The sequence below is a fragment of the Salminus brasiliensis genome, chromosome 22 (assembly GCF_030463535.1).
Source record: "Salminus brasiliensis chromosome 22, fSalBra1.hap2, whole genome shotgun sequence".
Taxonomy (NCBI): domain Eukaryota; kingdom Metazoa; phylum Chordata; class Actinopteri; order Characiformes; family Bryconidae; genus Salminus; species Salminus brasiliensis.
In genome coordinates, this window is record NC_132899.1 from 32,867,111 (window position 1) to 32,894,782 (window position 27,672).

Genomic DNA, 27,672 nt, shown 5'->3' on the forward strand with positions numbered 1-27,672 from the left:
CCTGATTCCCACCCTGGTTTCGTCATCTCTGTCATCATCTGTGTCTTTTTGATGGATTACGTAGAGGTTCGTTCTGCTTAGTTGGGGTTGAAACCGAACCGCTTGGAGAAAACGTCGAGTTGCGATTGTTCCCACCCACCGACCCACCCAGTGACCTACATACCTCTCTCGGATTGAGCAATGTCAATGTTTGTGAGTCCGCCATCAGGCGAACGCTGAACAAGAGCAGTCTGCATGGCAGGATGGCAGGGAAGGAGGAAGCCACCAGCCTCCAAAAGTTTGCTCAAGACCACGTAAACAAGCCAGAAGCTTGTCGGAGGACAGTTCTGTGGACAGATGAGTCCAAAATAGAACTTTCTGGTTTTAAAGTTAAGGAGCTATTTTTGCCAAAAAACAAACACTGCATTCCATCATGAGCTCATTCCAGCTGTGAAGCGTGGGGGTGGCGGTATCATGGTTTGGGGATGCTTTGCCGCTTACCGTTATTGATGGACCTCTGAATTCTGCTTGTACCAGTAGATTCTACAGGGGTATGTCAGGGTGTCCGTCCATGAACTCAAGCTGAACCATAAGAGGGTCAGGTATTGTATGTGGACTGGGCTTTAATTCCAGCATCACAGCAGTGGCGGTTCCCTTTGTTTTTGCCTGACCAATCACAGAATGGGCTTCAGATAATCTGAATGAAAAATGAGATCTTCATTTAGTTCTGAATTTCTTCCCTCAGACGCGGAAACTGACCAAAGTGGAGCGGCAGCGCTTCAGCGAGGAGGTGGAGATGCTGAAGAACCTGCAGCACCCCAACATTGTCCGCTTCTACGACTCCTGGAAGTCCACTGTCAAGGGACACAAGTGCATCCTGCTGGTCACCGAGCTTATGACCTCTGGCACCCTCAAAACGTGAGTAGTCCAACCCTTTAACCATCTACAAGAGGTTTTTCTTCTATTGGACCAGCTAGAGAACAATGCATGTATTCAAAAGGTTCTTTGACTATATATGGAACCAATGGCACAAGTGAAGAACTCTCGAAGAACCTGTTGAGTAGTTTATCCAGTCTGTCCTTAGTCCTTAGTTCCAGTCTCAAACCTGTGCTCTTCTAACCAACACCTCAATAACTTTACTGGCCAACAGCTTATTCTGACCACTCACCACTGACTTTATGTTTATTAGGGTTCATTATTCTTTGGGTTTATTCTAATGTTATATAGAGTTAATTACAGGTAGACACTCTCACTGACCACTGACTTTATGTTTATTTGGGTTTATTCTAATGTTATATAGAGTTAATTACAGGTAGACACTCTCACTGACCACTGACTTTATGTTTATTTGGGTTTATTCTAATGTTATATAGAGTTAATTACAGGTAGACGCTCTCACTGACCACTGACTTTATGTTTATTTGGGTTTATTCTAATGTTATATAGAGTTAATTACAGGTAGACACTCTCACTGACCACTGACTTTATGTTTATTTGGGTTTATTCTAATGTTATATAGAGTTAATTACAGGTAGACACTCTCACTGACCGCTGACTTTATGTTTATTAGGGTTTATTCTAATGTTATATAGAGTTAATTACAGGTAGACGCTCTCACTGACCACTGACTTTATGTTTATTTGGGTTTATTCTAATGTTATATAGAGTTAATTACAGGTAGACACTCTCACTGACCACTGACTTTATGTTTAGTTGGGTTTATTCTAATGTTATATAGAGTTAATTACAGGTAGACCCTCTCACTGACCACTGACTTTATGTTTATTTGGGTTTATTCTAATGTTATATAGAGTTAATTACAGGTAGACCCTCTCACTGACCACTGACTTTATGTTTAGTTGGGTTTATTCTAATGTTATATAGAGTTAATTACAGGTAGACACTCTCACTGACCACTGACTTTATGTTTAGTTGGGTTTATTCTAATGTTATATAGAGTTAATTACAGGTAGACACTCACACTGACTGCTGACTTTATGTTTATTTGGGTTTATTCTAATGTTATATAGAGTTAATTACAGGTAGACACTCTCACTGACTGCTGACTTTATGTTTATTTGGGTTTATTCTAATGTTATATAGAGTTAATTACAGGTAGACGCTCTCCCTGACCTCTCACTGTCTCTCAGGTATCTGAAGCGCTTTAAGGAGATGAAGCTGAAGCTCCTCCAGCGCTGGAGTCGGCAGATCCTGAAAGGTCTTCACTTCCTGCACACGCGCACGCCTCCCATCATCCACCGAGACCTGAAGTGTGACAACATCTTCATCACCGGACCCACGGGCAGCGTGAAGATCGGTGACCTCGGACTGGCCACGCTAAAGAGAGCATCGTTCGCAAAGAGTGTGATCGGTGAGCGAGCCTGAATGCTGAGGGTGATGCTAATCGGATGTGTGGTGCTGAGAAATGACTGACAGCCGCGATTAACCTTCACAGGAACTCCGGAGTTCATGGCTCCAGAGATGTACGAGGAGAAGTACGACGAGGCGGTGGATGTGTACGCGTTTGGGATGTGCATTTTAGAAATGGCGACGTCCGAATACCCGTACTCTGAATGTCAGAACGCGGCACAGATCTACCGCAAAGTCACCAGCGTGAGTATAGAACCCACATACATGTGTCTGCTGTAGAATGCTGTCGAATTCAGGCCCTTTCCTGTCAAAGTGGGCGGTCCTTAACCAAAACAAGAGGCGGATCTCCCAGCCTATCTGTGAGTTCTGAGACTGCTTACAGCCAATCGGAACCAGTAACGGGCCGCTTGGACGAACATCCGGTGAGGACTGAGCCCAGTGGCACCGACTGAGCAGCTGCTCTGAATCTCCGCTGACTTTCCTTGTCCCTGTCCTCGTCACCGCAGTGTCCTTCACATCTGCCATGTGCAGCCCAGCGTGAGGACGCTTTACATAAGCAGACACACACGCGTCCATCTGGATGTCCTTATCTGGTCCCCCACCACGACGGCCCCCCTCAATGAACTGCCCCGAGTTTGGAGCCATAAATACTGCTGGAAATGAGCAGTAAACATGCCGTACATCTCTCTCTCTCTCTCTCTCTCTCTCTCTCTCTCTCTCTCTCTCTCTCTCTCTCTGTCTCACTCTGCCCTGCTCTCCTCATTTCCGCTCATTTCCATGAGAGCCTGGCCTGGATCGGCTCCGAGTGGAGACCTAATTCTCCTCGTGGCCGGAGCGGAGTCGGATTAGACCCCGCTGGTGGGCTCTGGAATGTCCCCTGCAAGGATCCCGTCGTGACACGGGTCTCTCTGAAAACATAAAGGTCCTCGTTTTTGGAACCGTGCCCACCTCCTTATTATGTAACTGTAAAAAGTGCAAGAGATCCATGAGATCCAAGTCGTCCGGTGGACAGTTCTGATTCTGAAATCTGATTGGCCGCTTGAGAAGCTCTACAACACATTGAGAAGTCTGAGGAAGAGAAGACTGCTGTGTTGCTCGGCAGCTGTAGCCTACTGTTAACCGACTGGATTGTTCTATTTCCTCCTCAGTTCGGACCGCCAATTACCCCACCCGTACGTACTCTCCCAAACCCCATTGTGGGGAGAGAGCACCATCTACCCACCGGGGAGAGAGAGCGTGGTGGCTAGCAGCATAACTGGGATTCGAACCAGCAACCCTCTGATCATAATGACAGTGCCTTAGTCTGCTTGAATACATCGATTTTTATTCAACATCTGCTGCACTTCATCACACACACACACACACACACACACACACACACACACACACACACACACAAACAGCGCTGTAAGAGCCGTGACGGGAAGAGCGTGAGGCGACGACTCTGCAGCAGGCTCTCATTCAGGCTCTGTGGGGCACTCGGCCCAAATGGGCGACTGGGCTAAGGACAGCGGTGCGAATGTCCGCATCGGGAACTCCTGCAGGAAACATGCAACGGCAGAGGAAGATCTGAGATCTGAGAAGAGCACTCACGAGGAATGCATTCCATGTTAAGAGGCTCAGAGACTCCCCAAGCGGATAGTTTCGGCCTAGTCTCGGATTAGACCGAGTGTTCAGTGGAGAATTAGCATTAGCAGAGCACTCAGCAGAGCTGAGCTCCGTAAAGCCGTGAGAAGGTGGTTGAGAAAGCCTTTGGAATTGTGTGGATTTCTGTGGAAGTGTTGCCTGGGACCTAATCTGTGTATTACTCACTGCTGCTGATGTGTGGTTAGACCTTCATGTTACCTGATTTAAATATCCTCAAATAAATCTGCTCAGATAACCTCTAAGACAAGAACTTTGTTGATGTCCAAGTATTTATGGACAGGACTAACACAGTGTGGCAGTGTAGCAACGTTCGCTGTTTGATTGGTGAGAGAGCAGCTCAGCTAAGTTTTAACCAGGATCAGGCTCTCCCAGTTTGCACTGAAAGGGAGGACACTGGCTTACTGCACCTCTGCCTGTTGGGTTTGTGTCTCTGAGCTCGTTGTCCTCAGATGTCTGCTGTGTTCGTTCATCTCCTCAGGGAATGAAGCCAGACAGCTTCTACAAAGTGAAAGTGCCGGAGCTGAAGGAGATTATTGAAGGGTGCATACGTATGAACAAAGATGAAAGGTAAGGTTTAATGTGGGTTTTTTTTTTATGTAAATCTTAAAATGCAAACACTTCACAAACTTTATACCTTCCGTACTGTCTCAGTGCAGTACCCTGTTTTCAGTGCAGTGGGCGTGAGGCGTGGCTGAAAATGCCCCATTATGTTTTGATAATATAAAAGTACAGTATTAGAAACAAGAGCTGTTCTTCATCACGCCCAGACCGAACTCTCCAGCCCAGTTAATGTGCAACACAGTAGTAGCTAACACGCTTGTGGCTGTGTTGTACTGTACTGCAATGGTACAGTACAACGCAGTACAGTGCAGTGCAGTACAATGCAGTACAGTACAGTACAATGCAGTACAGTACAATGCAGAACAGTACAATGCAGTACAGTACAATGCAGAACAGGACAATGCAGTACAGTACAATGCAGAACAGGACAATGCAGTACAATGCAGAACAGGACAATGCAGTACAATGCAGAACAGGACAATGCAGTACAGTGCAGAACAGTACAGTGCAGAACAGTACAGTGCAGAACAGTACAGTGCAGAACAGTACAATGCAGAACAGTATAGTACAGTACAATGCAGTACAGTACAATGCAGAACAGTACAATGCAGAACAGTATAGTACAGTACAATGCAGTACAGTACAATGCAGAACAGGACAATGCAGTACAGTACAATGCAGAACAGGACAATGCAGTACAGTATAGTACAGTACAATGCAGTACAGTACAATGCAGAACAGTACAATGCAGAACAGTATAGTACAGTACAATGCAGTACAGTACAATGCAGAACAGGACAATGCAGTACAGTACAATGCAGAACAGGACAATGCAGTACAGTGCAGAACAGTACAGTGCAGAACAGTACAATGCAGAACAGTATAGTACAGTACAATGCGGTACAGTGCAGAACAGTACAATGCAGAACAGTATAGTACAGTACAATGCGGTACAGTGCAGTGCAGTACAATGTCGAACAGAACAGTACAATGCAGTACAGAACAATAGATTGCAGTACAGTGTAGTACAGTACAATGCCGTACAGTGCAGTGCAGTACAATGCAGAACAGTACAATGCAGAACAGTACAATGCAGAACAGTACAGTACAGTACAGTGCAGTACAATGCATAACAGTGCAGTGCAGTACAATGTCGAACAGAACAGTGCAGAACAGTATAGTACAGTACAATGCATTACAGTACAGTGCAGAACAGTATAGTACAGTACAATGCATTACAGTACAGAACAGTACAGTGCAGTACAGTACAATGCAGTACAGTACAATGCATTACAGTACAGTGCAGAACAGTATAGTACAGTACAATGCATTACAGTGCAGTGCAGTACAATGTTGAACAGTACAGTCCAGTACAATGCATTACAGTACAGTGCAGAACAGTATAGTACAGTACAATGCAGAACAGTACAATGCATTACAGTACAGTGCAGAACAGTATAGTACAGTACAATGCATTACAGTGCAGTGCAGTACAATGTCGAACAGAACAGTACAGTCCAGTACAATGCATTACAGTACAGTGCAGAACAGTATAGTACAGTACAATGCAGAACAGTACAATGCATTACAGTACAGTGCAGAACAGTATAGTACAGTACAATGCATTACAGTACAGTGCAGAACAGTATAGTACAGTACAATGCATTACAGTGCAGTGCAGTACAATGACGAACAGAACAGTACAGTGCAGTACAATGCATTACAGTACAGTGCAGAACAGTATAGTACAGTACAATGCATTACAGTGCAGTGCAGTACAATGACGAACAGAACAGTACAGTGCAGTACAATGCATTACAGTACAGTGCAGTACAATGTCGAACAGAACAGTACAGTCCAGTACAATGCATTACAGTACAGTGCAGAACAGTATAGTACAGTACAATGCAGAACAGTGCAGTGCAGTACAATGACGAACAGAACAGTACAGTGCAGTACAATGCATTACAGTGCAGAACAGTATAGTACAGTACAATGCAGAACAGTGCATTACAGTACAGTGCATTACAGTACAGTGCATTACAGTACAATGCATTACAGTACAATGCATTACAGTACAGTGCAGAACAGTATAGTACAGTACAGTGCATTACAGTACAATGCATTACAGTACAGTGCAGAACAGTATAGTACAGTACAATGCATTACAGTCCAGTACAGTACAATAGATCGCAGTACAGTCCAGTATAATGCAGTGCAGTAGAATACGATCCATTACAGTACAGAAGTTGTGCTACAGGTTAAATGTGTGAGAGTACTGTAATATGCGTGCTGTTAGTGAAAGGGTTCTGCAGCGTACTAAAAAAGCTTCTTTGAGTACATGCACATCATGTCCTAAGGTTTAGGTCAGGTGGCGCTTTGTTGATTTAGTTGATTTCCTAAGTGAAAGAAGGTTTTTACAGAGGCGCAGTCCTGCAGATTTCAGAAACGGTCACGTTTGTTCTGTAGAGAATATTTTATATGAGTGAAATGTAGATATTTCATCACACTTTGGCTAGCAGCCATCCCTGTGATCTCGCTAAGCGCTGAGTAATGAGGTTGTTTTGAAGTTTGAGGTTAAACCTGATTATCTGATTTTCTAATTTAAGGACGTCCACGACAGCTAACATTTCTCCTCCGAGATCAGACCAGTCTGCGTGGCTGTAATTGCATCTGTAACATCATTTCCTCCACACGATAATCCATCCCACCGTCCAGCAGCGCTCCAGTGTCCAGGCTCCGGCCAAACCAGGGGCAGACAAATGGCTTTCGGTCCAGTTCGGTTGTCCCGTTAATCCCTGTTGCGTCTCCATGGCCAGGTACACCATTCAGGACCTGCTGGAGCACACGTTCTTCCAGGAGCACAACGGCGTCCATGTGGAGCTGGCCGAGGAGGACGACATGGAGAAGTCCAGCCTGAAGCTGTGGCTCCGCATGGACGACACCAAGAAGCTTCACGGCAAGTACAAGGACAACAACGCCATCGAGTTCCTGTTCGAGCTCTACAAGGACGTCCCTGAGGAGGTGGCGCAGGAGATGGTAGGTGTTCGCTAGACACGCTGCTGCAGATCACCTGTAGAACCTAGAGAAGCCGTTTGACCCCCCAAAAAAAGCTCATGTGTAACGGTAGCCCCGCCCACACCCCGCTTTCTGTACTCTGATAGGCTACTTTCCATCTTTGACCTTTCAAATGTCAGTTCTTTAGGCCGAGGTTGTTACTATTTGTAGTTACAGCTTTGCTACGGTTGCTAGGGTAGTAGCTTGGGGCTAGTGCTTTAGCTTAGGGTAGGGGATTAGCCCGGGACCAGTGCGTTAGCTCTGAGGTGGTGCTTTAGCTCAGGACTAGTGCATTAGCCTGAAAGTGGTGCTTTAGCTCAGGGCTAGTGCATTAGCTCAGAGCTAGAGGTTTAGTCCAGGGCCAGTGTGTTAGCTCTGAGGTGGTGCTTTAGCTCAGGACTAGTGCATTAGCCTGAAAGTGGTGCTTTAGCTCAGGGCTAGTGCATTAGCTCAGAGCTAGAGGTTTAGTCCAGGGCCAGTGCGTTAGCTCTGAGGTGGTGCTTTAGCTCAGGGCTAGTGCATTAGCCTGAAAGTGGTGCTTTAGCTCAGGGCTAGTGCATTAGCTCAGAGCTAGAGGTTTAGTCCAGGGCCAGTGCGTTAGCTCTGAGGTGGTGCTTTAGCTCAGGGCTAGTGCATTAGCCTGAAAGTGGTGCTTTAGCTCAGGGCTAGTGCATTAGCTCAGAGCTAGAGGTTTAGTCCAGGGCCAGTGCGTTAGCTCTGAGGTGGTGCTTTAGCTCAGGGCTAGTGCATTAGCTCAGAGCTAGAGGTTTAGTCCAGGGCCAATGCGTTAGCTCTGAGGTGGTGCTTTAGCTCAGGACTAGTGCATTAGCCTGAAAGTGGTGCTTTAGCTCAGGGCTAGTGCATTAGCTCAGAGCTAGAGGTTTAGTCCAGGGCCAGTGTGTTAGCTCTGAGGTGGTGCTTTAGCTCAGGACTAGTGCATTAGCCTGAAAGTGGTGCTTTAGCTCAGGACTAGTGCATTAGCTCAGAGCTAGAGGTTTAGTCCAGGGCCAGTGCGTTAGCTCTGAGGTGGTGCTTTAGCTCAGGGCTAGTGCATTAGCCTGAAAGTGGTGCTTTAGCTCAGGGCTAGTGCATTAGCTCAGAGCTAGAGGTTTAGTCCAGGGCCAGTGCGTTAGCTCTGAGGTGGTGCTTTAGCTCAGGGCTAGTGCATTAGCCTGAAAGTGGTGCTTTAGCTCAGGGCTAGTGCATTAGCTCAGAGCTAGAGGTTTAGTCCAGGGCCAGTGCGTTAGCTCTGAGGTGGTGCTTTAGCTCAGGACTAGTGCATTAGCTCAGAGCTAGAGGTTTAGTCCAGGGCCAGTGTGTTAGCTCTGAGGTGGTGCTTTAGCTCAGGACTAGTGCATTAGCCTGAAAGTGGTGCTTTAGCTCAGGGCTAGTGCATTAGCTCAGAGCTAGAGGTTTAGTCCAGGGCCAGTGCGTTAGCTCTGAGGTGGTGCTTTAGCTCAGGGCTAGTGCATTAGCTCAGAGCTAGAGGTTTAGTCCAGGGCCAGTGCGTTAGCTCTGAGGTGGTGCTTTAGCTCAGGGCTAGTGCATTAGCCTGAAAGTGGTGCTTTAGCTCAGGGCTAGTGCATTAGCTCAGAGCTAGAGGTTTAGTCCAGGGCCAGTGCGTTAGCTCTGAGGTGGTGCTTTAGCTCAGGACTAGTGCATTAGCTCAGAGCTAGAGGTTTAGTCCAGGGCCAATGCGTTAGCTCTGAGGTGGTGCTTTAGCTCAGGACTAGTGCATTAGCCTGAAAGTGGTGCTTTAGCTCAGGGCTAGTGCATTAGCTCAGAGCTAGAGGTTTAGTCCAGGGCCAGTGTGTTAGCTCTGAGGTGGTGCTTTAGCTCAGGACTAGTGCATTAGCCTGAAAGTGGTGCTTTAGCTCAGGACTAGTGCATTAGCTCAGAGCTAGAGGTTTAGTCCAGGGCCAGTGCGTTAGCTCTGAGGTGGTGCTTTAGCTCAGGGCTAGTGCATTAGCCTGAAAGTGGTGCTTTAGCTCAGGGCTAGTGCATTAGCTCAGAGCTAGAGGTTTAGTCCAGGGCCAGTGCGTTAGCTCTGAGGTGGTGCTTTAGCTCAGGGCTAGTGCATTAGCCTGAAAGTGGTGCTTTAGCTCAGGGCTAGTGCATTAGCTCAGAGCTAGAGGTTTAGTCCAGGGCCAGTGCGTTAGCTCTGAGGTGATGCTTTAGCTCAGGACTAGTGCATTAGCTCAGAGCTAGAGGTTTAGTCCAGGGCCAGTGTGTTAGCTCTGAGGTGGTGCTTTAGCTCAGGACTAGTGCATTAGCCTGAAAGTGGTGCTTTAGCTCAGGGCTAGTGCATTAGCTCAGAGCTAGAGGTTTAGTCCAGGGCCAGTGCGTTAGCTCTGAGGTGGTACTTTAGCTCAGGGCTAGTGCATTAGCTCAGAGCTAGAGGTTTAGTCCAGGGCCAGTGCGTTAGCTCTGAGGTGGTGCTTTAGCTCAGGACTAGTGCATTAGCTCAGAGCTAGAGGTTTAGTCCAGGGCCAGTGTGTTAGCTCTGAGGTGGTGCTTTAGCTCAGGACTAGTGCATTAGCCTGAAAGTGGTGCTTTAGCTCAGGGCTAGTGCATTAGCTCAGAGCTAGAGGTTTAGTCCAGGGCCAGTGCGTTAGCTCTGAGGTGGTGCTTTAGCTCAGGACTAGTGCATTAGCTCAGAGCTAGAGGTTTAGTCCAGGGCCAGTGTGTTAGCTCTGAGGTGGTGCTTTAGCTCAGGACTAGTGCATTAGCTCAGAGCTAGAGGTTTAGTCCAGGGCCAGTGTGTTAGCTCTGAGGTGGTGCTTTAGCTCAGGACTAGTGCATTAGCTCAAACGAGGTACTTTAAAGGCTAGTTCATTAACTCAGAGGCCATTGTGTTAGCGTTAGTGGTGCTTTAGCTTGAGGCTAGTGCATTAGCTCAGAGCTAGGGAATTAGCCATGTGTTATCTCAGAGGTGGCGCTTTAGCTGGGCCTAGTGTGTTAACTTGAGACTATGCTAATCCAGCTGGCTAGGGCAATATCTTGGGGCTAGTGCATTAGCTCAGGATTGGTGCTTTAGCTTGGGGTTAGCGTGTTAGCTCTGAAGAGGTGCTTTAGCTTAGTCAGCTGCCCTGAGCGAATGACGCTGGCTAACAGGCTAACAGGCTCTTTCCGTGTCGGACCGCTGTGAGGAAGGTGATGCCCGCAGCCTGTCCTCACTCGGCCCACATCGCCCAGTCTTCCTGTGCTCATGATTAAAGGGCAGTCTGTGGACCCTTCAGGCCCAGATTTCATAAAACCCCACATGCTAAAGTTTAAAGTGTGCCCCCAGCGGGACCCCGCTCCTCATATCTGGAGCCCCTCCATTACCGGAGCCCTCACCACAGCCGGCTGGATTGCACAAGAGCGCTCAAGGACACGGCCGGTCAGTTCATTCATCACTCTGGTAATGTGAGAGGCAGGAGGAAGAGGAGGCCTCATCACATGCCTGATGAACAAACTGGTCTGGGACGTGTGTTCCAAAACACCACCCCTGACCCCCCGCCCCCGCCCCCCCTCGCGGAGCTTCTCTTAATTAACCCAAACGGCCACAAGCCATTCTTCATCTCTCACCACGGGCTCTTTTCATCGGGAGCAAATTTCCGACGGACTTCGGGTTATCGCTCTAATCTGACCGGCCGCCCGAACTGACGGACAGTCCGGGACAGGTGACCTTGGCCTACAGGGTTTGTGAGGGAACGCTGCATTCCTGGACGGGGCGAAATGAGGTCCACCACAGATCGCGTGATTTTATAAGCAGTGTTTCCTTTCATGTTCAGGTTGAGCTTTAGCTCGCAGTCGGGACTTTAGCTTAGGACTAGTGCATTTACTCAAGGCTAGGGCTTTAGCTCAGGCCTACGGGGTTAGCTTAGGGATAGAGGCTTCAGCTTGAGGCTAGGGCGATAGCTTAGTGCTAGTTCTTTAGCTCAGCGCTAGTACATTACCTCAAGACTAGGGTGAGCTCAGAGCTACATTATTAGCTAAAGGCTAGGACTTTAGCTCAGGAGCAGTGCGTTAGCTTAGTGCTTGGGCTTTAGCTATGGCTGGTGCTTTGGCTTGGGTCTAGAACTTTAGCTTAAGGCTAGTACATTAAGTCAAGGTTGGGTTTAGAGTTTAGGGCTATGGTGTTAGCTCAGGGCTAATGCATTAACTCAGGGCAATGTCTGTAGTTCAGAGCTACAGTGTTAGCTAGGGGCTAGGGCTTCAGCTTGTGGCTAGGGTAATAGCTTTGGATACTGCTTTAGCTCAGGAACAGCGCGTTAGCTTTGTGCTTGGGCTTTAGCTCTGGCTGGTGCTTTGGCTTGGGTCTAGAACTTTAGCTCAGGGCTAATACTTAACTCAAGGTTGGGTCTAGAGGTTAGGGCTATGGTGTTAGCTGGGGCTCTATCCTTGCAGCTTTTGCTGTTGCATTCGGCTAATGCATTAGATCAGGATCGAACGTTAGCTCGGGGCTAGTGCTTTAGCTCAGGGCTAGCACATGAACTCCGTGATAGTGTGTTAGCTTGGTTCTCAGACAGGCTAATTCTTTAACTTAGGGCTAAAGTTTTAGCATGGGGCTAATGCTGTTCCTCTAGGCTAGTGATTCAGCTCCAGGCTAATTCTAATCATTAGAACTCACTGTACTTCCTGTTTCTCCCCCCTCAGGTGGTGCTGGGATTTGTATGCGAGGCTGACTACAAGCTGGTCGCCAAGGCGATGCGTGACCGAGTGACGGCCATCAAGCGGCAGCGGGAAAGGCAGCGTCGGCTGGCTGAGGAAAAGAGGAAGCAGGAGGAGGCCGTCGAGGAGGAGCTTGAGCCCCCCTCGCCGAAGCCTGTTGGCCGAGCCCCCGGCAGCCCCGCCTCCTCCCCAGTTCAGATCCCGCCCACTCTGCCTCTCTCAGAGCCTCCCGCCATCTCTCCCATGAACTCCCTGGATTACGGCATCGGCGGGGGCTTCCCACCAGAGCCGGAGGAACCAGAGGCCGACCAGCACTTCCATTTCCGCCACACCAGCTACTCCTCAGTGACCTGTGAGCACCGCCTCTCTCAGATACCGCTACGGTTCACGCGTCCGGCAGCACGGCATCTCGTGTGTCATTGGCTCTCTGGCCACTGTGGCATCACAGGGGGCCGAACTCATGCCAGAGTCAGCGCTTTAGGCCGCCCAGGGGCTTGTATGACCGTGGCTGTTCTCACTGACGCTTAGACAGTTGCTCCACCCGAGTTTTACTTTTACGCTGCAGTTGAGCAACTCTTTAGCAAATCTGGTGGGGCTACAGCCCCCTCGACACCCCCACTCTCCAGCACCCCTGACCGTGTCATGTGACTGGCCTTTATTCTGATTGATTTGTTTGAGGTGATGTAATGTCCATAACCTCCACTCACGTCCTTCACGGAGAGCAAAGTCCAGCAGCTCTAATACCGTAGCGGTTGACTGCCTGACCTCACCTCGTTTAATCGCGTGTGTGTGTGTGTGTGTGTGTGTGTGTGTGTGTGTGTGTGTGTGTGTAGCCGTTGGTTGGCACTAGGTCTGTTAATATCAAGTTCGTTTGTGCCTTTACTCAAATACACATACACTATTTTGACAAAAGTATTGGGACACCTGCTCATTCATTGGTATTAGGTTTAGGTTTATCTGCTCCAGGGAGTCCTATTCTATTGGCAGGACTTCTCCACAGGGACTAGACAAGCTGTGTGTGTGTGTGTGTGTATTAGCAATGGATGCCGTTAAAATAGCTGGATGAATTCATTAGAAGTGTCCACAAACTTTTGGACACGTGGAGTAATTCACTAGAAAGTTGTGTAAATTATGATGTTTACTAAGCTCTCTCTCTCTCTCTCTCTCTCTCTCTGTCTCTCTCTCTCTCTCTCTGTCTCTCTCTCTCTCTCTCTGTGTCTGTCTCTCTCTCTCTGTCTCTCTCTGTCTCTCTCTCTCTCTCTCTCTCTCTCTCTCTCTCTGTCTGTCTCTCTCTCTCTCTCTCTCTCTCTGTCTGTCTCTCTCTGTCTCTCTCTCTGTCTGTCTCTCTCTGTCTCTCTCTCTCTCTCTCTCTCTCTCTCTGTCTCTCTCTCTCTCTCTCTCTCTCTCTCTCTCTCTCTCTCGCTCGCTCTCGCTCGCTCTCACTCCCCCTCCCCAGCTGACTGCGAGACAGACGGCTATCTGAGTCCCTCCAGCTTTCACGACGGCCTCGAGGTAGCTAAGGGTATCATAAACAGCCCTCCTGTTCCGCCCAGTCCACTGACCACGCCCACCACAGCCACGCCCATGCCCACTGCCCCAGTGAAGGCTCTCCGCTTTCCTTCAGTGAGTGCTTTACAGTGTTTTTTTTTTTTTACAGAGGCTGCCGTAAAATGCTTTAGCTATGAGCTAATGCGCTAGGCACGAGCCTCCGACTGGCTTACTGCAGAGCTGTAAGACAGTAATGTAGAAATACTGCCTGATCTCTGTCGGGTAGATCTGTAACACACGGTGAGTCCCGTAGATGATCATCTCCATGAATTTCAAGAGACGGTTTGCCTACAAACAGGTGTGCAGCCGGACAGGCCTTATTACACACTCATAATAACAACGACAGAACTGACTGGAACGTCCTGAAAACCTCAGTATGTTCATTGTGAAGCTGGTAGTTTGTACTTTTACTGAAGTACAAGTGTCCAGGATAAGCCGGTAATTTGTAGTTGTGGTACTTGAGTACATTTAAAAGCAAGTACTTTTATACTTCTCAAATACAGATTCAGCATAATTCAGTACTGTTTTATGATGCCTAAATACGTTTAATTACTTTTACTCAAGTACCACTACCTAGAATACCTCAGTACTTTGGTATTTTGGTGTTGTGATATTTAAATATGAAAAAAACTATACTTTTGTTTTGTTACTCAAGTCTAAACATCTTGAATGATTCAGTACTTTTATTTGTGATGTCTAAATACTTTTAGAATTGAGAACTTTTGTACTTTTACTCAAGTACTTTTACTCAAGTACAATAGTTATAATTGTGGTATTTAAATATTAAAAAGCCAATACCTGTGCTTCTTTACCCAAGTCTGAACATCTTGAATGATTCAGTACTTTTATTTGTGATGCCTAAATAACTAGAATACCTCAGTACTTTGGTATTTTGGTATTGTGATATTTAAGAATGGAAAAGCCTATACTTTTATTTACTCAAGTACTATAGTTATAATAGTGGTATTTAAGTATTAAAGCCAATACCTGTGTTCCTTTACCTAAGTCTAAATATTTTTAATAGTCCAGTACTTTTAAATGTGTTTAAATGTGTTAAAGTACTCGTACTTGTAGTATTTAGGTATTTAAAAGCCTATAATTTAGTGTTTTAAGTCTTGAATGTTTTTTTATGTATTGAACATTTCAGCACTTTTAATTATGATACTTTAGTACAATAAACATTAAGTACTTTTGCACTTTTACTCAAGTTACTTTATTGCTCTAGAATTGTGATGTTTACGTATTTAAAATCTTGTGTTTTTGTGTCTTTAAGCTGAAATAGTTAGAAAAATGTAATTGAAGTACTTCTAATCAAGTATCTATCTTGTGTACTTCGTCCAGCCCTATTAGATACTCCAGTTATGGAGTGTATAGAAAAAAACGGTGTGTTTTGACCGTCTGTGGGATGGGAGTCCCTAAGAAGACTGACTGGATAGTATCCAGTAACTGACCCCGTACAGAGATGGAGGACAGGTGGAGGAGTGCTGGAGTTTTTTCTTTAATGTCTAATAAGCCTTTTCTAATCCTCTCCCCTCCAGAGCATCGCTGTGACTAACAACTCAGACAAACCAGTGTCAGGACCTCCCAGCCCGTTCTCGTCACCTGTAGACAGGTAAATAAAGCCCCCCCCCCTCCTTTCCACTTACACACACACTCCCTGCTCTCATCTGGGCCACTAAAGCCGCCCACAGAACCTCATATCAAAGTGGGCCGTGAATCCTGTTTATCCGCACTCGGGACGCTCCGAGCTGTGTGTTTAAGGTTCCTTTTGAAAAGGAACTACACAGCTTTAGTACCCTGGGGGGCGCATGCCTCAGTGTATGTGTGTATGTGTGTGTTGGGGGGGGGGGGGGACTCAGCAGGCCTGGCAGAAGATCACATTGTCCTCCGGGCTTCATCTTCTCCTCTCATCTTTCATAACACAACACCACATTCCACTGGCGCTCCACTCGTTCCTCATTAAATCCAGCCTCTAACAGCACACACACACACACACACACCCCTCAGTGGGCGGGGCTTAAGGCATGCACTGCAGTTTGCCAAGCAGTAGGCTGCCCGTAAATGTTTATGTGCCTTGTAGGAGGGCGAGGATTTGGATGCAGCAGCGCCGCACATTCCTAGCAGAATCTATAAGCGCAGAACCCTAAACCCAAACAACGGTTTCAGAGCCTGAGCGGAGCCGAGCCAAGCGCTGCGTCCCCTCGGCTTCACGAACAGTCAGATCTTTGTGTTGTGAGGAGGAGCTGTGGAGCTGAGCTGAGGAGTGAATGCAGAAAGCTTGTTTTCTTAAAACTAGTAAAAGTTTATTACAGCAGGACCAAATCCCTCTTTTAACGGCCTGAGATTTAGCCAATCACAGCAGTTTCCTTTTTATTTTCCCATGGAAACAACAGTAACTATAAGATCCACTCCGTACTTTAACGTGTAATACATTACATTCATTTAAAACATGTATTTTGTAATTTTACTCAAATATCTAGAGTAATTCAGTATTTTTAATCATGGCATTGAAGTGTTTAAACACTTTTAATTAAGTCTGAATATTCATTCATGTAATTAAGTCTCAGATCATTCAGTAATTTTAATGGTGATACTTAAAATGACTAAATGTGTGCATTTAAGTTCAAATTAAGTACAAAGTTCAGTACTTTTAATGGTGCCTTTTTTTAAGTATGTAAAAGTAATATCTAGAATATTTCAGCATTTTTAGTCAGAATACTTGGGTAAAATCACACGTTTGTACAAGCTTCTAAAATGTTTCCTGTTTAAAAGTACTGAAATATTATATATATTGAAAATGAATATTTTAATTATTTTTTTAATTACAATTAAAAGTACTGACTTGTTCTTGATATTTGTACTTTAATACAATTACAAAATGTTTGCTTTTAAAATAATGTACTTAATTATAAATACTACAGTACTTTTAACTGTAATTTAAAAAAGTATTTAAAAACAAGTACTTTGTACTTTAAATTGAATAATTGAATAATCTAGTACTTTTGATTGTGATACTATGATGGAGACTATGTGAAACGTTAATGCACGTTTATGGTGTGAAATCTCCACAGCTACGCCTCAGACGTCACCTCAGGCTTGAGTGACGGCTGCGAGGGCCAATCCGAGAGGGCCGGGAAGTCAGCTGCTCGACGGACGGCAGGAAAGCTCTTCAGACGGAGGGCTCGGGCCCGCCTGCGCATCACTGGGGTATGAACCCTCCGTTTATCCGTCCACCAGTCCTTTCATCTGTATCTGTATCTCACACACACACACACACACACACACACACACACACACAGCTGCCAGTTTATTAGGTACACCTGGTATCTTCTATCACTGGCCATTTTATCGGAAAAGGTTCGCTCAGTTGGGGGTACAGTTACAGACTGTGTACACTCACTGGCCACTTTATTAGAAACACCTACCTTGTGCTTCCACTAACTGGCCACTTTATTAGATACAATCCCACTTGTCCTTCCACTTGCTGGCACACACACACACACACACACACACACACACACTGCTGTAGTAAATGTGTGTGAGAAACTGTTCTCCTCTGCTCAGCTGTCTGATAAGGTGGACCGTGTGGTGGAGTGCCAGCTTCAGACCCACAATGATAAGATGGTCACCTTCAAGTTTGACCTGGATGGAGACAGCCCCGAGGACATCTCTGCTGTTATGGTAGGCTTTTCAGTCGGATCACGGTTCCGATAAACACACACACACACACACACACACAGAGAGAGAGGAACCTTCAAGGAACCTTTTTAATCTAAAAAAAAAAAGAACCCGCCCACAGCATGTCAGAACGTTCTGTACAGGGGGTCTGAAAACAGCAGCTGATGGGCCATCTGCAGCTCCGTCACTCTGCAGCGTGGCTGTTTCTGGACTTTTTCCACTTTAACCCAAAACCCCTCTCGCCCCAACACCACCTATCCCACCCCCCAACAACCCCCCACCCCGCCCTCGTACCTCCACCACCCCCATCATAACCCCATCTCCAAAAACAATCAGTAATAGCAGGGCTGTGTCCCGCTGACTGTGAGGCTTTACACAACTGCCCTGCTTCTCCATCACACTGACATACACCAACACCCCTCTGCTGCCCCCCCGCCTGATATACACCACCTCCACTGCTGCCCCCCCGCCTGATATACACCACCTCCACTGCTGCCCCCCCGCCTGATATACACCACCTCCACTGCTGCCCCCCCGCCTGATATACACCACCTCCACTGCTGCCCCCCGCCTGACATACACCACCACCACTGCTGTCCCTCGCCTGACATACTCCAGCACCACTACTGTCCCCTCGCCTTACATCCACCACCACCACTGCTGTCCCCCCGCCTGACATCCACCACCTCCACTACTGTCCCCCCACCTGACATGCTGTCCTCCCCACCTGACATACTCCACCTCCACTACTGTCCCCCCGCCTGACATCCACCACCACCACTACTGTCCCCCCGTCTGACCTCCACCACCACCACTACTGTCCCCCCACCTGACGTACTGTCCCACCACCAATAATAAGAGCAGCCGTTCCTCCGATGTTTCTGGATTCTTTTGTGACTCCATGAAGCGACACGAAGGAATGTTGGTAGGCTGGTCACTTCTGGGAAGAGTCACCAGTTCTCGGTTGGGGGCCGTTACTTGTAAGTAGAGGTTTTGGGGGGTTAGGTATGGGGTAAGTATGGGTTTAGGAGACTCTAGGCACCTCTGGTCATTACCAAATACGCCTACGTTGGACTGCTGACATACTGAGGCCTGTTTCAGAGGCACATTAGTCCCTGTCCCTGAATCAGGCACTTATCAGGGCTTAGAAGGAAAACAGCGTCTAAGATAAGATGTTCCCCACGTGTCCTTCCTCGTCCGTCTCGTTACCCAGCCTGAAACAGCACCCCACACCGCGGCACTACCCGAAACGCTGCCGCGAGATAACTTCTGTATTCACAGCATGGCCGAGGTGTTCCGTTACATCTGTACACGGTTCCCTCTGAGAGGCAGAACCGAGAGAACACTAGAGCACTGTGGAGAAGGTGGAGTAGAGCTCTGAGTCATTAGAGTCAGCGTAATGTCCAGAGCAGACTCCGTCCGTTCAGAAGACCTCTCTTTCTGATTGTATCTGTGTGTGTGTGTGTGTGTGTGTGTGTGTGTGTGTGTGTGTGCGCTGGTGACTGCGTATGTGTGGGCGTGGACGTACTCGTGTACATTTAAGCTTGCGTGCGCGCGTGTGTGTGCGTGTGTGTGTGTGTGTGTGTTTGTGTGCGCGTGTGTGTGCACATGCATATGCAAAGGCACTATTCACAAACAGCTTAGAGACACCACATGTGAGAATAAGGCAACTGTCAACATCAGTGTTGGGCCCCTTCACTCCCAAAACAGGGGCTTCTTCCAGAGGTCAGTAATAAAGGCCATGGCTGTCTGCAAAAGTTTAGACACCCCCAGTCCAGTTCTTAGAAAGCAGAAAGGGGTCTTTGTCTAGTTCAGTAGTTCTAGACCAGAATTGAGTACCTGTTGTTGCATTAGGGTTCTTCAAATACTTCATTACAAATGGCTCAGCAGACTAAGATGCTGACACTTTGGCCCAGGGGTCGCAAGGCACTGTGGCCCAAGACACTGTGGCCCAAGACACTGTGGCCCAAGGCACTGTGGCCCAAGGCACTGTGGCCCAAGACACTGTGGCCCAAGACACTGTGGCCCAAGACACTGTGGCCCAAGAGACTGTGACCCAAGATACTGTGGTCCAAGGATCACAAGACACTGTGGTCTAAGACACTGTGGTCTAAGACACTGTGGTCCAAGACACTGTGGTCCAAGGATCACAAGACACTGTGGTCTAAGACACTGTGGTCTAAGACACTGTGGTCCAAGACACTGTGGTCCAAGGATCACAAGACACTGTGGCCCAAGACACTGTGGCCCAAGACACTGTGACCCAAGACACTGTGGTCCAAGACACTGTGGTCCAAGACACTGTGGTCCAAGGATCACAAGACACTGTGGTCTAAGACACTGTGGTCCAAGACACTGTGGTCCAAGGATCACAAGACACTGTGGTCTAAGACACTGTGGTCTAAGACACTGTGGTCCAAGACACTGTGGTCCAAGGATCACAAGACACTGTGGTCTAAGACACTGTGGCCCAAGACACTGTGGCCCAAGACACTGTGGCCCAAGACACTGTGGCCCAAGACACTGTGGCCCAAGAGACTGTGACCCAAGATACTGTGGTCCAAGGATCACAAGACACTGTGGTCTAAGACACTGTGGTCCAAGACACTGTGGTCCAAGGATCACAAGACACTGTGGTCCAAGACACTGTGGTCCAAGACACTGTGGTCCAAGACACTGTGGTCCAAGAGACTGTGACCCAAGATACTGTGGTCCAAGGATCACAAGACACTGTGGTCTAAGACACTGTGGTCTAAGACACTGTGGTCTAAGACACTGTGGTCCAAGGCACTGTGGTCTAAGACACTGTGGCCCAAGGATCACAAGACACTGTAGTCCAAGGATCGCAAGGCACTTTGGCCCATGGATTTCATCAGAACTTGACCCCACTGTTGCTCTCGTGGAGGACTGAATACAATCAAATCCTCCTCACATCCTCAAATCATCCTCCTCATGTTCCAGCCTCGAGCGTAAAGCCAGTCTTCCCAGAACTGCAGTAAACAGGGACAAACTCCTGGCTAATGCCTCCGATTGTAGGAGAAAAATCGGTGTCTGAATACTTTTGGACACATAGCGTACAGTGAAAATGCCACTGTGTGCAGTGTGTCCAAACCTTTGGAGTGTGTGTTCCTGAGCTCTGGCACACGTGTGTGTGATGCTCGTGCGCTCGCAGCGTGCAGTCTGCTCCTCTGCTCCTCTGCTCAGATACAGAGGCCTCTTTGTTTTGGGGGGAGAGGCCTGGCAGTGCCGAGTCACTCCTGCAGTGTTATTGGCTGCGCCGTGTACACCCACCGCTATTAGCGGCGCATGCTAGCTCAGTACAAAGCCAGAGCGGAGTGAATTATAAACCGCCTGCTATTAAAAGTGAGCGCGAGTTTGAACAAGCTCGAACCGCAGGCTTATTTGGGATGTCTAGGAATATCTAGAGGAGCCTCTGTTGTGTTGCTCAAGCAGCTTAACTCATCAAGCCCTGCCCTAAAATACAGAGCCCCAGCCTGAACCTGCTGCAGTGTTCAGAAAGAGCATTTTCAGCTTAAATGCCTGAAAGACTAATTTAATAACCGTTATTTCTGTCCCCAGCGGGCAGTCAGCTACTGGACATGTCCGCGGTCAACAAGGGAGCGAAATAGAAACGTACAAATGTCACCAAAAATATATATATATTATTCAAAGAATTGGTTTCTAGACAAATTGTGATAGTGAAGTAGATAGCGTTGTATGTAGAAACCAAATATACATTTAATATACATCCATAAAATAGCTTTTTTTTTTTTAGATAAAACTTGAATTAGGCCTTAGTTTATTTCCCAATAAATAAATTAAAAATAAATAAATAAATACATGTAAATATATAGGTATTATTGTTATTATGTCTGAAAAAAACAATTATAATTATATATAATTATATAAAAAATATATAAAACAATTTGCTACCTATGTATCATTTTATTTTTGTAACTTTTATAATAAAAAAGTTTTTTAAAACATTTATAATTTCATTATTTTTAAATCCAAAATTGTATTTTTTTTCATTAAACTTTTTTTGTAATGTAAGCAGTGAATTTGATGGTTAAATTACTTGAATACTAATCACATACAAGTGCTATAGATATAGCATATATTTATATTTATATGTATTTATATATATATTTAATGTACTGATTATTTCTCGTCTTCTGTTTTGCAGGTGCATAATGAGTTTATCCTTCCGTCTGAGCGCGAGGGCTTCATTCACCAAATGCGAGACGTTATCACACGGGCGGAGTCGATAATGGCCAAAGAGTCGGCGGGTGTTCAGGCCAATCACGCGGCGGCGGCCCGTCAGCCACACCTCAACAGCGCCGGAGCGTTTTCAGCAACACAGGTGAACTCCGAACTGCAGGACTCGTCCTGTACACATCCAATCAGTACGGTCGTCATCAGCCAGGCCCCGCCCCTTCACTCTGGGGTTGTAAGGAGTGTAAACCACAGGCTTTTTAATTGAGAAGTAACAGTGACAATCAGGCCAGTGTTGCTCCAGAAGAGTTGCAAGCGAGAGCTCTTCTGCCTCTTCTGAGGCTGAAACCTGCCCTGTTTCATGTTCTCGCTGTACAGTTCTCAGGAGTGGATATTCGAGCCTCCGCAGCTGTAAAAAGCCCTCCGGGGGGGGTATGTGTGTGTGGGTGAGGGGGCGGTCGGAGCTGTCAGTCTTTTTTTTTTTTCCACTCACTGCTGTGACAGAACAGACGAGAGAGAAGAGAAAGCGTCTCCCTGACACTGATCTCTTCAATCTCACGCTTCAGGCCGCGCCGGGGGCGAGCGGCTTAGGCAACTGCAGAGCTTCTCTCTCTCTCACTCGAGCTACTGTTCAGAGTCGGGGCCTATAGCGAGGGAGGGGATAAACCCCTTCTTATTTTACCATCTCTGACGTTACAGGACTTAAAGGTATTGGGAAATGCTTCGGAAAACCTCTGGCTCGCGCTGGTTAATGGCCCTCTGTAGCTCATATACAAACACTGGGGTTGAGAAGTGGAAGCAGCAGAGTAGAGCTCTAATTCTACAGGAACTATCAGTGTGTGTCAGTAGGAGAGGAGATCTGTAGTGCTGGATATTTGGGCCTTGTTTTACCTCAGAGCAAATGGAAAACAGTCTAATATATACAGACGTGTAGCTGTCCATACAGAATGTAGATGTAATATAATTATTTATATTAATATTAATTATAATTGTTACGTAGAAAATGGTTCATCGTGTGGAATTGGGGCTCTCTGTGAGCTGGGAGGAACTCAGGAGACTCGGGGGGGGGGGGTTGTGGGTCTTCTATTGATCAGAACTATTTATAAATAATTATAATGTCATCAAATTATTACATTACTTTCACTTATTAATACTTATTTACTCATATCAATTATTATAATTTCATTACATTATTTTTATTACTACTACTTATTACTTATCAAATATTGTCATTTTATTAAATTATTATATTACTACATAGTAATTATTATAATACTACTACTTATACTACTTACAAATTATAATTGTATTAAATTATTAGATTATTACTACTTATAAATTATGATATTGGTATAACTCATCGTGCCACCACATAAGACTGTTGTTAAACTCAGGTGTGCTGAAATGATCATAATATAATAGAATTACTATAATATAACAGTAGAGATGGTCAGAATAATGAAGGTAAAGGTGGTTAATGGTGGTAATGATGATGATAACAGTAGAGATGGTCAGAATAATGAAGGTAAAGGTGGTTAATGGTGGTAATGATGATGATAATAACAGTAGAGATGGTCAGAATAATGAAGGTAAAGGTGGTTAATGGTGGTAATGATGATGATAATAACAGTAGCAGGAAGTTAAGAGTTAGAGTCCATGCAAACAGGCTGGGTAGCAGGAGTTGCAGGAGGGTAGCTCAGTCTGGTCAGTCTTCTGGCAGTGTCAGCCCGGATAAGTGGGCAGTCATTAGCTGGGAGAAGGGGAGCACTATCAGAGTGTGGCTGATAAAAGGAGAGAGGAGAGCCGGGAGGTAACACAGACACGGGAGCTCCCTGAAACGCTGGCATCCGTCCGCTCCACCGTCCACAAGCCTGAGTGATCGCCACCAGTTTACATCTCATAGATCTGAACCCACACATGGAAAAATATAGGATATGGGCCCTTTAAATATAAACACACATTCAAATATCCATATAATAAAGCATACCTATCAACCGCACTTTATTTTCACGATTAATTAACATAGTCTTGGACTGATGAGTCCACTGTGGCTAGTTGTAGCCCCTCTTATTAGTAGCCGCTGTGTGTCTGTGATGTGCTGGCTCTCCTGTCCCTTTAGCTCGCTTTCAGCTGCCAGACTTGCATGTTCTCTGCGAGAGTGTTTTACAGCCCGGCCCCCTTTATCACGCCTGGGGTCAGGCCGTCCACCCCAACAGGCCCTCTGCAGTGTTGGCGCTGAAGAAGCAGCTGGATGAGGCAGAAGGCTAACCTGCTTGGCCGTAATGCAGGCCTTCCCGCTGAGCTCACGCTGTACGTTGAAGTAGACTGTACAGATGTTAAAGAGCGGCACATGCTGTCCTGGGCATCTAATCAGCAGCGTCTGACTCGGTTTGTTCATTAGAGCGTCAGACTGACGCTGGCAGCATGTTCTTTGTGGGTTCTCGTAGCTCTAGGTAACGTCCTGCCGCAGAGCCGCGGACAGAACACTGTCTTCTCTCTCCACTCCACTGATCTCAGATATCCTTTAATGAGTAATGAGGAGAACAATGGCCTGCTTCATGTGGAATTAGAGATCTGAAACACACACACACACACACACACACACACACATGCACACCCAGGGGGCTGCATAATTACAATCAGACTGCTGAGGAGCTCTCTCTCGGTCACAGCCCAGATCCTGATTAGAACCAGGCACTACAGCAGAGCTGCAGTCCAAAGTTATACACACACACACACACACACACACACACACAGATTTGTTTTTATACAACATCAGGATGCAGTGGCGTACATGTGATTGATATATACACAAACACACATATACATATATATATATATATATATATATATATACACATATTTATATATATATGTGTGTGTGGGGGGGTATTTCATTATATGGGACACCATTTACAGTATATAATACATATGGGACATCATATCATATAATATATGATATATATATATGTATAGTACATATATTTAATTATATATTTGCATATGGACGAGCGTTATTACATATAGGCATTTGCATATGTATATATATATATGTTATGCATATGCAGCTAATCATTACATATAGATACATTCATATATACATGTATCATATATATGTATACACACACACACACACACACACACACACTATAATAGATATAAATAGCTATGTGTGTGTATGTAGTATACATATATAATGTATGTGTGTGTGTGTGTATGTGTGTGTATACCCCACCTGACATGGTATAAAACAAGCCTGCATGTTTGCTGTCTCCCCATCCAGAACCAGAACATGACCGAAATTGACTGTCAAGGCCAACCACAGCCCCATTCAGCTCGTTGGTGGGGGCGGGGGGGGGGGGGTCTGCTGTACAGGCTGCACTCCATATGTGTGTGGGTGCACGTAGGCACTGTGGAGTGTGTTTGTGTTTCTGTGTCAGACTGGTTGTGCTTTTCCCTGCAGTTCTTTAGAGAGTCCTTTATAATCAGGAGCTGAGTACTGTGTGTGTGTGTGTGTGTGTGTGTGTGTGTGCAGCACTTCCAGCCACTGACTGCCCGGCTTGTACTTCTCGGCAGACGTGTGTGTGTGTGTGTGTGTGTGTGTGTGTGTGTGTGTGTGTGTGTGTGTGTGTGTGTGAGACATCAGCAGTCATCTTAATCAAGCTTAAAGAGGCGGTCATTACAGATGATTACAGCAATAAATACAGCTTCAGTTTAAACCCGGCTCTGAAACCTCAGATCTTATCATTTACCCTAATGTGCTTTAATATCAGCTCATTACTGTCTCTGTCAGCTCTGCCCCGACCCGAGCATGAGCACAGTGAGCGCCTGAGTATAGGAAGGTGAGCGACCTCTCGACCTCTCCAAAGACACACATCTGCACAGTTCCGTACATAAGAACTGCTTCTGCACTCATTTTTAAAGATGAAAGAGAAAACATTCAGCAGATCAATAGAAATTGTGTCTAAAAAATGCAGGAAAATATTGTTTATTTTTGTAAGATCATCAATAGACTGCCATTTGATTTTGAGGGGGGGTGGCAAAACTTTTTCAAATGGCAGCAGATGTAAATGAGCTCTCTTCTGATTAGCGGCAACGCATTAAGACTGTGTTCATAAAGCAGTCTGGGCTGAAGCACTCCTTATATAACTTCAGAGTGGGCGGGGCTAAGCTAAATGCTTTGATTTTTATGACATCACAAAAGCAAGCATGCAAGCATGAAAATCAACAACATCGCGTTTGACCAGGGGTGCCTACACTTTTGCTAATGTCCCTGTAATGTAAAGTTGTGCCGCCCACAGCTGTAGCAGTCGCCATAGGACAGAGTGTCACAGAGGACGTAAAGGACAGTTACATTAAAGAGGCTTTACAGATAGAATTTTATTTATTTCTCTCTGATTAAAAAAAAAACTATAAAATTCTTATATAATTCTTTTAAATTTAATATTAATTTTAGCCAAAGCAGCAAAAGTAAAAATTAAAGTAATAATGAATAATAATTTAATCATTCTCTCTCCCTATATATATATATATATATTCCTGTATTAAACGCCTATATATTTAATAATAGTTTAATAATTACAATTAAATGTACAGCAATTTAGTAATTTAATTAAAATTTCATAATTTCTACTGTTTTTTTAAGAGATGTTGTCCTCTTGTGCGACATATTTGTCCTCTGGTAGGACAGTACAAGTGTCGCACCAGTAGACATGTCTCCCTTTTGCATCAGTTTAAGACCGTGCTGATGAAGGCTAAGCTGTCATTAGCGTTTAGCATGACTCATTTGGACAGTTCTGTAGAATTATAACGTTCAGAAGGTTTTTAATAAAAAAGGCTCTAGTGGAGAGAAGGGATCCGAGAGAAGGGATCCGGTGTCCTGGCTTGTAGAGCGTTACTCAGGATCTGACCGCACTGATGTGACTGTGCTCTTCTCTCCTCCTCCTGCAGCCACACCTCCACAGTCTGGCTCGGACACACTCCTCCTCCTCTCTGCCAGGTGAGACCTCCGTACAGCGCGCCGAGGGGCACGGGCGCGCTCACTGTGATCAACCACGCCCATTACATCCACATCATCTGTCTGTCTGTCTGTGTGTCTGTCTGTCTCTTTATCGGTCTATGTGTCTGTCTGTCTGTCTGTCTCTGTGTCTGTCTGTCTCTTTATCGGTCTATGTGTCTGTCTGTCTGTCTGTCTCTGTGTCTGTCTGTCTCTTTATCGGTCTCTGTGTCTGTCTGTCTGTCTGTGTGTCTGTCTGTCTCTTTATCGGTCTATGTGTCTGTCTGTCTGTGTGTCTGTCTGTCTGTGTGTCTGTCTATGTGTCTGTCTGTCTGTGTGTCTGTCTGTCTATGTGTCTGTGTGTCTGTGTGTACATTACAGGGCAGTTAAATGTGTTACTAATGCACCTTTAATGTAAAGCCATTGTGGAGCATTTCTATGTGTGTGTGTGTGTGTGTGTGTGTGTGTGTGTTGATCCTGTCAGAGTTTGGGCCGGGTAGCTCACCGCAGCGGCCAAGTGGAGACGTTACCTCACCTGTACGTCCACTCTTACGCTCCCAGTCCTTCCACAACACACCGGGTGAGTGACACCACTTCTCACTGTCTCTCTCTCTCTCTCACTGTCTCTCACTGTCTCTCTCTCTCTCACTGTCTCTCTCTCTCTCTCTCTCACTCTCTCTCTCTCTCTCTCTCTCTCACTGTCTCTCTCTCTCTCTCTCTCACTGTCTCTCTCTCACTGTCTCTTACTGTCTCTCTCTCTCTCACTGTCTCTCTCTCTCTCTCTCTCTCTCTCACTGTCTCTTACTGTCTCTCTCTCTCTCTGACTGTCTGTCTCTCTCTCTCTCTCTCTCTGTCTCTCTCTCTCACTGTCTCTTACTGTCTCTCTCTCACTGTCTCTTACTGTCTCTCTCTCTCTCTGTCTCTCTTTCTCTCTCTCTGTCTCTCTCTCTCTCTCTGTCTCTCTA

General features: G+C 46.2%; 1 protein-coding gene across 1 annotated transcript in view; it reads left to right on the forward strand.

The window, feature by feature from the left end:
• wnk4a (WNK lysine deficient protein kinase 4a) overlaps positions 1 to 27,672 on the forward strand; it is a 61,062-nt gene that overhangs the window by 24,021 nt on the left and 9,369 nt on the right. The window contains 13 exon segments of the mRNA XM_072666730.1: positions 725 to 897; positions 2,130 to 2,350; positions 2,435 to 2,592; positions 4,475 to 4,563; positions 7,377 to 7,596; positions 12,256 to 12,622; positions 13,727 to 13,893; positions 15,357 to 15,430; positions 16,890 to 17,025; positions 17,383 to 17,499; positions 21,683 to 21,859; positions 26,662 to 26,710; positions 27,192 to 27,287. Coding sequence (XP_072522831.1) covers positions 725 to 897; positions 2,130 to 2,350; positions 2,435 to 2,592; positions 4,475 to 4,563; positions 7,377 to 7,596; positions 12,256 to 12,622; positions 13,727 to 13,893; positions 15,357 to 15,430; positions 16,890 to 17,025; positions 17,383 to 17,499; positions 21,683 to 21,859; positions 26,662 to 26,710; positions 27,192 to 27,287 — 2,044 coding nt within the window.